A 14,416-nucleotide genomic window follows, 5' to 3' on the forward strand; every position below is an offset into this window, starting at 1 on the left:
GGGGTTGTCTGTGCAAATGTTGAAGTTCACCACTTATTCCTGTAAGTTTTTCTATCTACCCCTTGTTCCAAACTACTTTATCCCCCTCTCCCAGGACAAAGATGTGTGAGGGATGGATGACATTTGGACTGTTATACTGCCAGACACCATCCCAGATGTAAATTCCAAGTTCATCCTTTCAACTAATTCCACGCTCCAGAAATATAACCCATCACCGTCCATCCCAGTGCCCAAATCAGACCATTGTCAGTTTCATCTCCCAGTTAAGCAAACCTCTGCTCCCTTCCCCAATGCATCCTTCCCTGATTCTTTCCACCCACTACACACAACAACCTCTAACGAAATCATGTGTATGATATGCCTTCAGAGTGACAATATTGCCGTGGGATGAGAGGTGGTAGAGAGGAAGGGGATGCACCAACCCAAAATCCCCATTATTCAATCAAAACCACACACACATACTCACTTATCACGATACCTCGACCTCCAATTTGCAATAATTTTAATCCTGCTATGTACCAAATCTTACTCTTTTATACAGTAATTAGATGTGATAACTTGCAGCATTTTAATTCTCTAAACATTCAAATATTAGTACATTGCACTGAACCTGGGGATGAACAGAAAAAGCTAAATCTGAAAAGAAAGAGAGAAAGAGAGAAAAAAAGAAAGGGGAATGAAGGAAGGGGAAGGGGGAGGAAGGGGTGAAAGGGGGGTACAGGGAGGGAAAGAAGGAAGCAAGGAAGGCCCATAATTCACTAACCCTAACCGTACTTCTTTGGAATGTGGGAGGAAACCAGAGCACCAAGAGGAAACCCATGTAGTCACGGGGAAAAAGTACAAACTCCTTGCAGGAAAGGGCGGGAACTGAATCCCAAATTGGATCACGCTAACACCTGCACTACTGTCCCATCCCAACTTTGGGTTGAACTCCGGTTAAGCCTCAATTGACTTGCTCATCTCCATTACTTAGAACATATTTAGCCCAATTTCATAGATGGGGCAAAATAACTTACTGCACAAAAGTGTGAGATAAAAGATTGGAAAGAGAATGATTTAGTAGTCTTTATAAAGAGAATGATTTGCGAATAGTTCTATGCACCTACAGTATTGCACCATGCTGTGGTAAAACTGCAGGAGTATAGAAATTTAAAGAACAAAGTTACATTAATTATCAAATTGAATACTATGAAACGCCAAGCATCTATTCGGTAATTCACCATGATCAGAATGCTAATTGGTGATATTATCGCTGACATTTTCTAATGAATACATCCTTTGTGTCAATAACATAGCTGCTGTATTGCTCATTCTGCAAAATATTTAGGATGAAATGAATATTTTTTATTAAAGGGCACTATCTCATGCAGTAATAAATTATGATTTATATTTACCCATATCAACATTGAATATTAAACAGTCAATTGTACCTGAAGATATGTTACAATGATTCTCGGTGCAGAAGGGTAATATATTAGCAAGGAAAGAAGACTGTTTAATAGACAGAGGAAGAGTCAGATTAAGACCATAAAACATCAGAGTAGAAATAGGTCAATTGGCCCATTGAGTCTGCTCTGCCATTCTATCATGGCTGATTTAATAGCCCTCTCAACTCCATTTTTCTGCCTTAACCTTCGTGCTCCTATTAATCAAGAATCTATCAATCCCGGCTTTAAATATACCAAATGACTTGGCCTCCACAGCCATCTGTGTCCCAGGGTAAAGAAATTCATCTTCATCTCTGTTCTAAAGGGATGCCCTTCTATTCTGAGGCTGTGCTCTCTGGTCCTAGACTCCCATACAGTAGGAAACATCTTCTCCACATCCACTATATCTAAGCCTTTCAATATTTGATAGGTTTCAATGAGATCCCCCTCAGGAACTAAACTGAGGTAAGATTAGAAAAATAGAAATTAATTCAAATGTTATTAGTCTCGTTAATAAAGGTTACTTGAAAATTATTGTAGCAAAGTTTTTAAGATTTTTACATTTAGCTTTAGAAATTGTTTCAAGCTTTACTGTATAACAGAACATGAAAATGGACATTATGAATTATTGAATAACGGAGAAGGCTTTATAAGAAAGATTGCTTTTTCCTGTTCCTACTTGTAGTGGATTAAGTTTCTGTGAGAAAAATAAAACCCATAGTCCTAGTATTAATCTTTTCACAAAATCTAAGCAACATAAATCGTATGTTCCGATAACATTACAGCTTGTATCTCAAACAATACTCAATAAATTATACCAAAAATGCAATTGCTTAATTAACATGACACCAAGAGATATTTTGGATATTATGCAGAACAAATAAATGAAACATTGTGCAATAAGCTAAACCACAGAAAGTAACTACACTAATTTTTGAATATGCATATTTTATCTTACTATAAACATCTTATTATAAAAATACAAATCGTATTCAGCCAAAGTGGAAAATACTCAACCGCGCTGGCAGCATCTGAGAAGAAAGAAATGGAGTTAATGATTCTTTCTTCACAGAATTGATGAATGTTCCTTAACCTGAAACCCTAACTCTGGTTCTCTTTCCACAGATGCTGCCTGACCTACTGAGTATTTCCTGCATTCTCCGCTTTTATTTCAAATTTCTAGTATCTGCAGTTTTGTATGGTTATAGATTATATTCACATGTATTGTAGAACAGAAAACAAAATAGGGAAGAGGGTAATCTAATCAATACCAGGTGGTGGTTACGTGGAGGAATAAGGAAAATTAATGGGCATCTGAAAATGTTGCAACTAAGCATTTTAAGTTCTAGATCAGACGGATTAATTGAAATCATTTCTGGAAGTGTACTCTTCTGTTTACAGCAGGCATCACGATGGAACTTGAAGTCAATTACAAATTGGCCAGCAGAGACTTGGCTAAAACTATTTTCAAACCGAATCAAAAATGAGTACCTTGGAGCTTTTGTATGAGTTCAATTTTACACGTTGGATATAGTAGACCTGGTGAAAGTGGTACTGCTTATCTACATTTCTAAACTGTCTTTCACAATTTATTGAAACCATTAAAATTTAATGTAAATGGACGTTGTGTATTCTATCTCTTTCCTGGTTAATATGTGAAGCTTGACACTGAATATTAAACTTAAAACACCCATTGAAATTAATACAGATTAAACTTCAATTTTTTTAGGACTGTGTATTGAAGTGATTTTTTGCACAAGTGATTTTGATTATACTTTTATTTTGAGGGCAACAGTCAAGAGACTCAATCTCATGCAGATTCTTTCCAGTTGCATGGTACAGAAGGCATCACTTCACAATGGTGTAGCCGTCAGCACGATGCTATTACTGCTAGGGGTATCAGAGTTTGCAGTTCAATACCGGCATCCTCTGTAAGGAGTCAATACGTCCTTCCTGTGGAATGCGTGGGCTCTTCCTGGAAGATGTACTGGGTAGGTGAGTTGGTCATTGTAAATTGTCCCATGGTGATTAGGTTAGGGTTAATTGGATTTGTTGAGGGTTGCTGGACCCACTCCACCCTGCGTCGCTAAATTAAAAAAACAATTGAGTGGCTTTGTTAACACTGGGGTCTCAGCCCATATATACTCAGTGACTATTTTACCAGGTACACCTGTTCACCTGCATTGTTAATGCAAATATCTAATCAACCAATCATGTGGCAGTAACTTAGTGCATAAAAGCATGTAGACAAGGTCAAGAGGTTCAGTTGTTGTTCAGACCAAATATCAGAATGGGGAAAAAAAATCTGGTCTCAGTGACATTGACCGCAGAATGATTGTTGGTGCCAGACGGGGTAGTTTGAGTATCTTTGAAACTGCTGATCTCCTGGGATTTTCACGCACAACAGTCTCTAAAGTTTACAGAGAATGGTGCAAAAATAAACAATAAAAAACATCCAGTGAGCACCAGTTCTGGAGCAAAACATCTTGTTAATGAGATATGTCAGAGGGGAACGGCCAGACTGGTTCAAGGTGACAGTAACTCAAATAACCACACGTTGCAACAGTAGTGTGCAGAAGAGCATCTCTGAACACACAGCACATTAAACCTTGAAGTGGATGGGCTACAGCAGCAAAAGACCATGAACATACCCTCAGTGGTCACTTTATTAGGTACAGGAGGTACCTAATAAAGTGGCCACTGTGTGTAGGTATGAAATGGGAGCTATATGTGATTATATAGGTACTGTTGCAGGAAACTGAAATTTAAGCTTTTTCATGTGTTTCAATTTGTAGCAAGTTCTCAGTGCTGCACTTCAAAATGCCACCCATTTGATCCCAATCATCACATCGTTTCCCGCCTCCATCGGATCCCAATCATCCCACCTCCATCGGATTCCAATCATCCCACCGTTCCCCACCTCCATCTTATCCCAATCATCCCTCCGTTCCCCACCTCCATCTGATCCCAATCATCCCGTTCCCCACCTCCATCTGATCCCAATCATCCCTCTGTTCCCCACCTCCATCGGATCCCAACCATCCCACCTCCATCTGATCCCAATCATCCCACTGTTCCCCACCTCCATCGGATCCCAATCATCCCACCTCCATCGGATCCCAATCATCCCTCCGTTCTCCACCTCCACCTGATCCCAATCATCCCATCTCCATCAGATCCCAATCATTCCCACCTCCATCTGATCCCAATCATCCCACCTCCACCTGATCTCCAAAGAAATCTACAAGTGATCCTTTTTAAGGTGGAGGGCCTGCTCTTGCTGATCAGACCTCATTTGCTCCACCTGGCTCACACTGTTGCTTACAGTACGTGAACATACCTTAACATGAATGTAGAAGCAGAATAAAATGTCTTAATGAATGAGACAAATTGGGATAGATTTTACCCAGTTTGTTCCTTTAGAGCTTGAACCTGATAAAAAGATACTTTATACTTTATTGTCGCCAAACAATTGGTACTAGAATGTACAATCATCACAGCGATATTTGATTCTGTGCTTCACAAATATTAAATATTAAAAATATTAAAAATTGTTAAAATTAGTAAATATTAAAAATTTAAATTATAAATCATAAATAGAAAATAGAAAAATGGGAAGTAAGGTAGTGCAAAAAAACCGAGAGGCAGGTCTGGATATTTGGAGATGCACATTATTGTGTATCTTCTTCGCACATCATATAGACTGCTTATGAGGTGCACTGGACAGACACCCAGGTGCCTTTGAAGAAATCTGTGGGAGCTGTAAGGGAACTTCATTTGATAGCCACCGACTACAAAACTGGGCCACACAAATTTGGAAAAATAAATCAATTACTCTATATGACCAGAGCCTAAAGGAATGGTTTGAAACACGGCCAAATAAACATATATAGTAGCTTTTAGGAGTCTGCTAACTTGGTAACACAACAAACGCTGAGCTTAAACTGCACCTTTGGAACAACAGAACAGTCAAGATCTATCACCTTCTGAACATGAGAAAGTCTGCCTATGCTGGAAATCTAAAGCAACACACACAGAATGCTGGTGGAACTCAGCAGGTCAGGCAGCATTTTGGGAAATGAATATGTCGTTCTTGGGCTGGGACCCTTTTTCAGGACTGAGAAGGAAGGGGGAAGATGCCAGAATAAAACTGGTTGGGTGAAGGGAAGGAGGCTAGCTGGACGGTGAACAGTGAAGCTCGATGGGTGGGAAAGGTCACGAGATGGAGAAGAAGCTATCTGATAGACGAGGAGAGTGGACCATTGGAGAAAGGGAAGGGAGAGAGGACCCGGGGGAAGAAATAAGAAGGTGAGGAGAGGTTAAGGTCAGAGGGGGACTAGAGGAAGAGGAATGGGCGGGGGGAGGGGGGAATTTTTCCACCGGTAGGAGAAATTGACATTCATGCCATCAGGCTGGAGGCTACCCAGACGGAATACAAGTTGCTGCTCCTCTGTCTGAGGGTGGTTTCATCTTGGAACAAGAGGAGGCCATGGACCAACATGTTGGAGAGGGAATGAGAATAGGACTTAAAAACGTTTGGCCACCAGGAAGTCCCACTCGTGGCGGGTGGTGCTTTCTGTTTAATACCAGCTGGAAATAACTCCAAAAGTAACCTGGTCAAAATTTGAAAAATGTCCTTGAAGTGAATGGGACAATATATATCACTCTGAAGTAATCTTCACTCCAAAACAAGGAAAGATTATTGGTTGAACTTTCTCCTTTTAGTCATTTTGCAATGTGGCCAGCTCAGCTTGTTGATTCATTTCTGATCCCTATCTCGCCACCTTTATTTCTATTTTATGTATATTATCCTATAATTCCTCTTCAAATGTTTTACGTCCCCTCTTCTTGACGTTTTACCCTTCACTGGATGAAAGTCCGGTTAACCATGGCAGGGAGTTGCAATATTTGAGTGATTTTTTTTTAAACCTAATGTTCATGTGGTAAGCTTGAAGCTGTAGCCAATTAAATTTCAGACTGGTGATTTCAAGTAGCAAATGGATAAGTCAGAGTCCATTTGAAACACGGTGGATGAAATGAGCTGCCATTAATGTCATGAACAGTACACAAACATGGAGCTCCTTACGTTTTCATTTTTAGTAGTTTTGAGTAGGTGGATACACTGAAGGTATCACAATACAGTCCAGAATGATCTTTCTCTTCAGATCTCTCTCATTTTCTGAAAGGTTCCTGTTACCCACCATTTTGTAATCAGAATCTGGTGAGGAACTGAGGAACTCCATCAGCACAAACACATTGGCACACGTGCAAACGTACAAACAGGTTTTACTGCCTGGAAAACAGTAAAACGATCAAGTAATTATGTCACAATTCTGCATTAAGATCATGTTATTTGCACCATTTCTTGCCCTCGCTTAACCATGATCCAGGTTTGATAGTCGCAGCAGAGAAGCTTAAATAACATTCAGAGCTGAGAGCTGAAATGGAAAAATGCCGAAAAATCAAAACCACAATCAGGCTTAATATCAATGGCATATGTCATAGAACTTGCTGTTTTGTGGCAGCAGTACATTGTAATACGTAATTCAAAAACTATATATTACAATAAGAAATGTATATAAAACTAAATTAAGTAAGTAGTGTATAAGAGAGGAAAGAAAGAAAAATTCTCAGCAGGTCAGAAAGCATCTATGGAGAGAGACAGTTAATGTTTTAGGTCCATGAGCCCTCGTCACAATGATCTCCTGAGTTTTTCCAGCATTTTCTGTTCATGCCTAAGTTCTAGATCTGGAAATTATTTTGATTTAGGGAAGCTGGCAGGTCCATTTAATGGCACTTGATCAGTTTGAGTCCTTGCTTTCTGTAGCTAAGCCTTTTGTAACCTGGCTTGACAATACGCACTGTTCTCACAGTTCACATAGCAGCAATACCCCGAAACGTTCTGCAGACACTGGAAATCCAAAGTCACACTCACAGGACGCAGGAAGAACTCAGCAGGTCAGGCAACAACTATGGAGAGGAATAAAGAGTAGACGTTTCAGGCCAAAACCCTTCATCAGGATTTTGTGTGTGTGTGTTACTATGGTAATACCCTGTTATTTTCTCTTGGCAAGCCGAAGTGCACTGGTCCAACACCATCAAAGACAGTGCAGAACATATTTGTGTTTGTTCGAGCAGCCCACTGGGTTAACACTCAGGGAAAGATTTTCCCACTTTCATCCTTCCTCCAGCATAACGTGTCACAATGCTCATCTACCCCTTCTTCGACGACACGATGAACATTACCCAAATCGAAGTAGAAAGGTGCATTAGGAAAGTCATTTATTCTCCAGAGTAAATATTAGTTCTCTAGCTGCTCCCAGTAGATCCACTCATGTTGTCTATTATAATCATTCTGTTCACTTACTTCTAAATTCTCTGACTTTATTCTGCATTGTTTTTGTTTACTTCATTCTCCCTCAATGCACTGTCAGGGATTGACCTGTGTTGCACAGTATGCAAGACAAGCTTTTCACTGCGTGTGACATTAATGAACCAGTTGCAATTCCGCCCTGAGCACTCCACAAAGATGCTACAGATCTCCAGTGATTTACAGTCTTGCCACAAAGCATTCCCAATCCTCTAAGTAAAACAAATTGCTCCATGCACCCCTGTATAACAAAAACAAGACATGAGGAGGCCACTCTCAGGTTGGAAGAGCAACGTCTCATATTCCATCTGGGTAGCACCCAGCCTGATGGCTTGAACCTCAAGCTTCTGTTAATTCTCCCCCCCTCCTCCTGCTCTCTTTTCCCGTTCCCCACTCTGGTTCCTGTCTCACACCTTCTCTTCGTATGCGAACACGTCACTCTGGTCCTCCTTCCTTTTCCCCATGGTGCACTGCCTTCTCCTTCCAGATTCCTTCTTCTTCACAGCTACGTACCTCTTCCATCTATCACCTCCTGGCTCCTTACCTCATCCTCCTCCTCCACCCACCTTCCACCTCACCTGCTTTCACCTGTCATCTGACAGCTTGTACTTCTTCCCCTCCCACCAGCGTGTGATTCTGGCTTCCTTCACCTGATGGAGGGTCTCAGCCCAAAATTTGGACTATTCCTCTCCACAGATGCTGCCTAACCTGCTGAGTTCCTCCACCATTTTGTGCGCGTTGCAGAATCTCCTGTGTTAATATGTGATTGTGCGATTCTTTTCTTTGTGCCAGGCTGTGAAGTGTGGGCAGGTAGGAACAGGCAATGCTTCTCCTGTCTAATTCATCTGGGAGTCGACTCAGGAAGGCCCGCACGGTGTGTTGCTCCCGCTTTGGATTTCAGCTCAGCAGGAAATAAGGGCTGGTGTGCAATCATCATATTGGTTTATTTCAAGAGGTGGAGAGTGATGAAGTTCGTACTGTGGTCACTTTCCATCAGCCTGTGCAGCACTGCCTATCAAAAGGAGAATGCTTTATGGTGTGAAGTAAATTGATGTCCTAATCTGTCATGGCTGGAGTAAAGTTTTACAACCTCATTTATTAAGCAAAGCTTTATCCTTTCTCCAATTCCTAGAAAATAAAACACCAAACATAATCCTTTCCTTCCTCTACATCCATAAATTTCTGCAGAACCGTCCACGTTAAACCTAATTTCTTTATGAGACCACAGATGCCAACAGCTGTTTTACATCATAAAATATGTAAAACGTGAAACGTTCCAGAAAAATCGATTAAAACCATCGCAGGTACATTTCAAAGGCTGACTACCATCTACTATTTACTCTGCTAATCTCTGTTTCACTTGAAAATAAATTTCTACCTTTGGAATTATTGTGCACTAGTCCTACAAAATAATAACTCTTTTATGGATAACAAGTTATTTACAATATGTTCAAATGCCCTACTTAATTACAAAACATTAACAAAGAATGAAATGTTTAGAGACTGCTTTTAAATTTTAATTTTTCTTCACCCAAAGCATAAAAAGTCTTCAGTGCCTATAGATCAAAATGATGCCAACGCAAGGTATTTTTAGTTGCATATCTTTCTCAAAGTTCAAAATAAATTATCAAAGTACGTACTGTATATGTCACCATACTCTGAGAATCATTCTCTTGCAAGCATTCACAGTAGAACAAAGAAACACAATAGAATCAATCAATACACAAACGAAGCCTAACAAACAACCAATGTGCAAAAGACAAACTGAGCAAATGCCAAAAAATAAATAATCATAAATAAGTAAATGAGTAATACTGAGAGCATGAGTGTTAGAGTCCTTGAAAGTCCATAGGCTGTGGAATCAGCTCAGTATTGAGGGAAGTGGAGTTATCCACATTGGTTCAGTAGCCTGATTACCTGTTACCGAACCTGGCAGTGTGGGACCCAAGACTCCTGTTGTGACAGCTCTCCTGCACGGTTGTAAAAGGACTTATTTTCTGGCAGATAAACAACAGCAGAAGTGAGTTTCACTTTTCGGATTGTACTTTGTCGTTGAATCTCAGCCTGGATTCAAATTACTTGAAGGGACTCAGAAATCATATGGACTCTCCACTCAACTTTATTGGCAAGTTTCATATAACTTGGAAAAAGATAGATTGCACTAGACCTAACTTTAAGTTAGAAATTCTTCTAAACCCTGTAGTATGTTTAATGGTCTGAGGCAACTGGATTAAAGGAGGACACAGACAGCAGAAATTAACGGTAAAACGTAGTGTAGAAATTTCAATGCATGAGAGCACTGGTGAAGGGAGGGAGGGGATTAGGTGGGAGCACAAAAATAGCAGGAGTCCTGGGGATTTGGAGATGGGGTCTCAGATAGATAGATAGATAGATACTTTATTGATCTCAAAGGAAATTACTGTGTTATAATAGCACTACAAGTGCACAGACATACAAATATAAAAACATTAGAAGAGAAGTAAGAAAGAATAAACAGTGTTACCTCAAACAGTCTAACAGGCGGTGGGGGGGGGGGGAGGGTCATCATTTCTCTGGCTATGAGTTGACTCATTATAGAGCCTAATGGCTGAGGGCAAGATTGACTATTGGTGTCTAGGTCTTGGTCAAATTGCAAGGTGGGAGAGGGGTATATTGGGGGAACTTAAGGATGAGACTGCAATCTAGAACTGCATTTGAAGGAAATGCCACCAGGTTTGAGGACAGCTTCGATCCTGTTAGACTCTTGAATGGACTTTTTGAATGACAACATGGGCCCTTGACCTTGTAACCTACCTATTGCGATCTTACACTACTTATCTGCACTGTGCTTTCTCGGTAGATTTTACACGTTTTTCTGCATTGCTGGTGTTTCACCGTGTTTTATGTCAGTGTACTGAGATGATTGGATCTCTATGAACAGTATGCAATGCAAGCTTTACATTGTGTTTTAGTACCTGTGACAATAATAAACCAATATCAAGACAGACCACATGCAGGCAAATGTGCATTTGAAACTGGCATTGTCCTCATCAGACATCATGAGCAGAAAGGACTCGTCCTGTGCTGTACTGCTCTGAGTTCTGTGAAGACTTAATTGTCCCACGAGTACCCTAACCATGGAAGGTTCTGGAACATCACCGTATTATTTTCCCAGTACTTTCCAGAAGGACTGTTGCATTAGGAATGATGCAACGTGGTGCATACACTCCATGGAGAACACATCACATCGGATATCTCAGAAAATGTACAGTTCTCTTGGAAAGTGATCCAATAATGATTGTTGACATCGTTTACTTTACAGTAGGAGACTCGGCATGCCACCAAAGACTCTTGCAAATTTCTACAGAGGTATACAACCTCGGAATAGAGGGTCGTCCATTTGGAACGGAGATGAGGAGGAATTTCTTTAGCCAGAGAGTGGTGAATCTGTGGAGTTCGTTGCCAAAGGCGGCTGTGGAGGTTAAGCCTTTGGGTATATTGAGGCTGATAGATTCTTGATTGGTCAGGGCATGAACGGATACTGGGAGAAGGGAGGAGACTGGGGTTGACAGAGAAATGGATCAGCCAAGATCAAATGGCAGAGCAGACTTGATGGGCCAAATTGCTCTTGTATCTTATGGTCTTACAGTACTGTGGAGAGTATTCTAACTGGTTGCATCGCCATCTAGTATGGAGGTGCCACTGCATAGTTTCGAAGAAGTCTGCAGAGGGCTGTAAACTCAGCCAACCCCATCGTGGGCACCAGCCTCCCCACCATCGAGGACATCTTCCAAAGATGGTGCCTCAAGAAGGCAGCTTCCATCACTAAGGATCCTCACCATCCAGGACATCCCTCTTCTCATTAGTACCATCAGGGAGGAGGTACAGAAGCCTGAAGACACGCACTCAATGTTTTAGAAACAGCTTCTTCCCCTCCACCATCAGACTTTTGAATGGTCCATAAACTCATGAACAATATATCACTATTTTGTTCTCCATTTACATTACTTACTTATTTTTTAATATTTCTTATTGTGACACAGTAATATTTTATGTAATGCACTGTACTGCTGTTGCAATCAACAGATTTCATGACGTATATCATTGATAATAAAGCTGATTCTGAATCAGTAGCTGCACTGAAGACTGAAGGGAACTGCATGAAGGGATGTAATGTCCTGTCTTCTGTGCACTTGCGACAGGCATTCAGAGTCCTCCAATTCTCCAAATCTGAAGTCGCACTTTTAAGATGCAAGGAGTGACTGCAGTCTGACCCACAAAGAATGCATCGGAAACAACTGAACGCAACGTTGAAAACCAGCTAAGCATATAGCCTATCTACCTTATGTGGCTTTATAAGGCATTGCTCAGACCACACTTGGAGTACTATGAACAGTTTTTTGCCCCTTATCTAAGGAGGGACGTGCTGGCATTGGAAAGGGTTTAGAGGAGGTTCACGAGTTTCTGGGAATGAAAGGGTTAACGTACGAGGAGTATTTGATTGCTCTGGGCCTGTACTCACTGGAGTTTAGGTGAGCGAGGTGGAATCTCAGTGAAACCTACTGGATAATGAAAGGCCCAGACAGAGTGGATGAATCTAGGATGAGAAGGCACAGCCTTCCCTTTAGAACAGAAATGAGGAGCAATTTCTTTAGCCTGAGGGTGGCGAATCTGCTGAATTGCCACAGACGGCTGTGGAGGCCAATCATTGGGTATATTTAAAGCAGAGGTTGGTTAGTAAGGGCGTCAAAGGTTACAGGGAGAAGGCAGGAGAATGGGGTTAAAAGGGGTAACAGACCAGTCATGATAGGCTGAATGGCTGAATTCTGTTTCTATGTCTTATGGTCTTTCAGATTAATAAGCAGAAGGCAGTCTTTGTAGTTTAATCAGTTCCAGACACATTGACAAACTCGAGCTGTTATACAGAACCACGGGGGCACGGCAGCACAGCGTCAAACCGTTCAGTGCACATGCTCTGTTCGGTCATTAATCCTCCACTCTGCTCTGCTCCTCATTCCAGTTCCTCTCGCCCCATCAGTATATCCTTCTCAAAGCAGCAAAGTACAGGAAAAATGTGCTCATTTCTAAGGAAAGGAAGCAGTCAATGAAACACCCAAAGTAATGAAGGGAAATTTGAAGGATATTGTTAAATAAGCTGAAACATGTGTCCATTGTTCTTAGGACTACCTACGTATACAAAGAAATCCCACCCTGTTTATTCAGCCTTTTTCCTCTGAGTGGGTGCAGCCACAAAGCCCAGATTCGAAAAGGAATAGAATAATAAAGGGTCCTATCAACAGGAAGGTTCACGAGTTACATCTTCCACTAATTGGTGATAGGAAAGATCCATTTAAGATTTTGAAAATTCAGATGTTACACATTTTAAATAAGGAAACGTTACCTCCTCCACAAGAGGCAGAGCATTCAGAGCGAACAATAGCCCACGTGTAATTGTGCTTTGGAGCTGCCTTACTCTCGGTCTCTGATTTCGGCAAGGCAAATTCCCATCCGATCCCTGGATTTTTTCCCTGTAGTAGTATCTGCAAAAACAAATGTTTGGAAAATATTTTTAATACCTCATTTTCTACTTTGTTAGAAAGTAATAATGCGACAGAAAAATTAGCCTCTTAAATTAACTCTTAACGGTTCGAGAAACTTTTTTCCCCCATTCATAAATATGTTCTGCTTGCCTGAGAGCAGCAGGCTTCAATCCATCCATACTACACAGTTACTGGAATGCAACAAGCCACGACAATGGAACGGTTACCTGCAACATCCCACATGGTGTATTTAAATTCAGCTTTAAAAACTGTAAATAATTTCACAGGAATTAAAAAGCAAAAGATAATGTTATGTTTTACAGGGAAGATTCTAGCATGGATAAAGCAGTAGCTGACTAGCAGGAGGCAAAGAGTAGGAATAAAGGGAGCCTTTTCTGCCTGGCTGCTGGTGACTAGTGCTGTTCCAAAGGGGTCTGTTTTGGGACAGATTCTTTTTACATTATATGTCAATGATTTGGATGATGGAATTGATGGCTTTGTTGCAAAGTTTGCAGACAATATTAAGATCAGTGGAGGGGCAGGTAGTTTTGAAGTAGGGAGGCTACATAAGGACTTAGACAGATTAGAAGGATGGGCAAAGAAATGGCAGATGGAATACAGTGTCGGCAAGTGTATGGTAACGCACTTTGATAGAAGAAATGAAAGGGTTGACTATTTTCAAAATTGAGAGAAAATACAAAAAACTGAGGTGCAAAGAGACTTGGGAGTTCTTGTGCAGGATTCCCTAAAGGTTAATTTGCAGGTTGAGTCTGTGGTGAGGAAGGCAAACATGATGTTAGCATTCATTTCAAGAGGACTAGAATATAAAAGCAAGGATGCAACGTTGAGACTTTATAAAGCACCAGTGAGGCGTCATTTGGAGCACAGTGAGCAGTTTTGGGCCCCTTAACTTAGAAAGGAGGCGCTGAAGCAGCAGAGGGTTCAAAGGAGGTTCACGAAAATGACTCCAGGATTTTAATGGCTTCTCATATGAAGAGTGTCTGATGGACTGTACTTACTGGAATTCAGAAGAATAAGGGGTGACTTCATTGAAACCATAAACACCCTAGCTATATATACAGTACTGTGAAAAGTCTTCA

At 40.9% G+C, this 14,416-nt stretch overlaps 1 protein-coding gene across 1 annotated transcript in view; it reads right to left on the reverse strand.

The window, feature by feature from the left end:
- LOC134357686 (A disintegrin and metalloproteinase with thrombospondin motifs 16) overlaps window positions 1–14,416 on the reverse strand; it is a 201,757-nt gene that overhangs the window by 35,837 nt on the left and 151,504 nt on the right. The window contains exon 17 of the mRNA XM_063069305.1: window positions 13,178–13,316. Within this exon, the coding sequence (XP_062925375.1) occupies window positions 13,178–13,316 (139 nt within the window). The remainder of the gene's footprint in view (window positions 1–13,177; window positions 13,317–14,416) is intronic.

This window comes from Mobula hypostoma, chromosome 17 (assembly GCF_963921235.1).
Source record: "Mobula hypostoma chromosome 17, sMobHyp1.1, whole genome shotgun sequence".
NCBI classification, from domain to species: Eukaryota; Metazoa; Chordata; class Chondrichthyes; order Myliobatiformes; family Myliobatidae; genus Mobula; species Mobula hypostoma.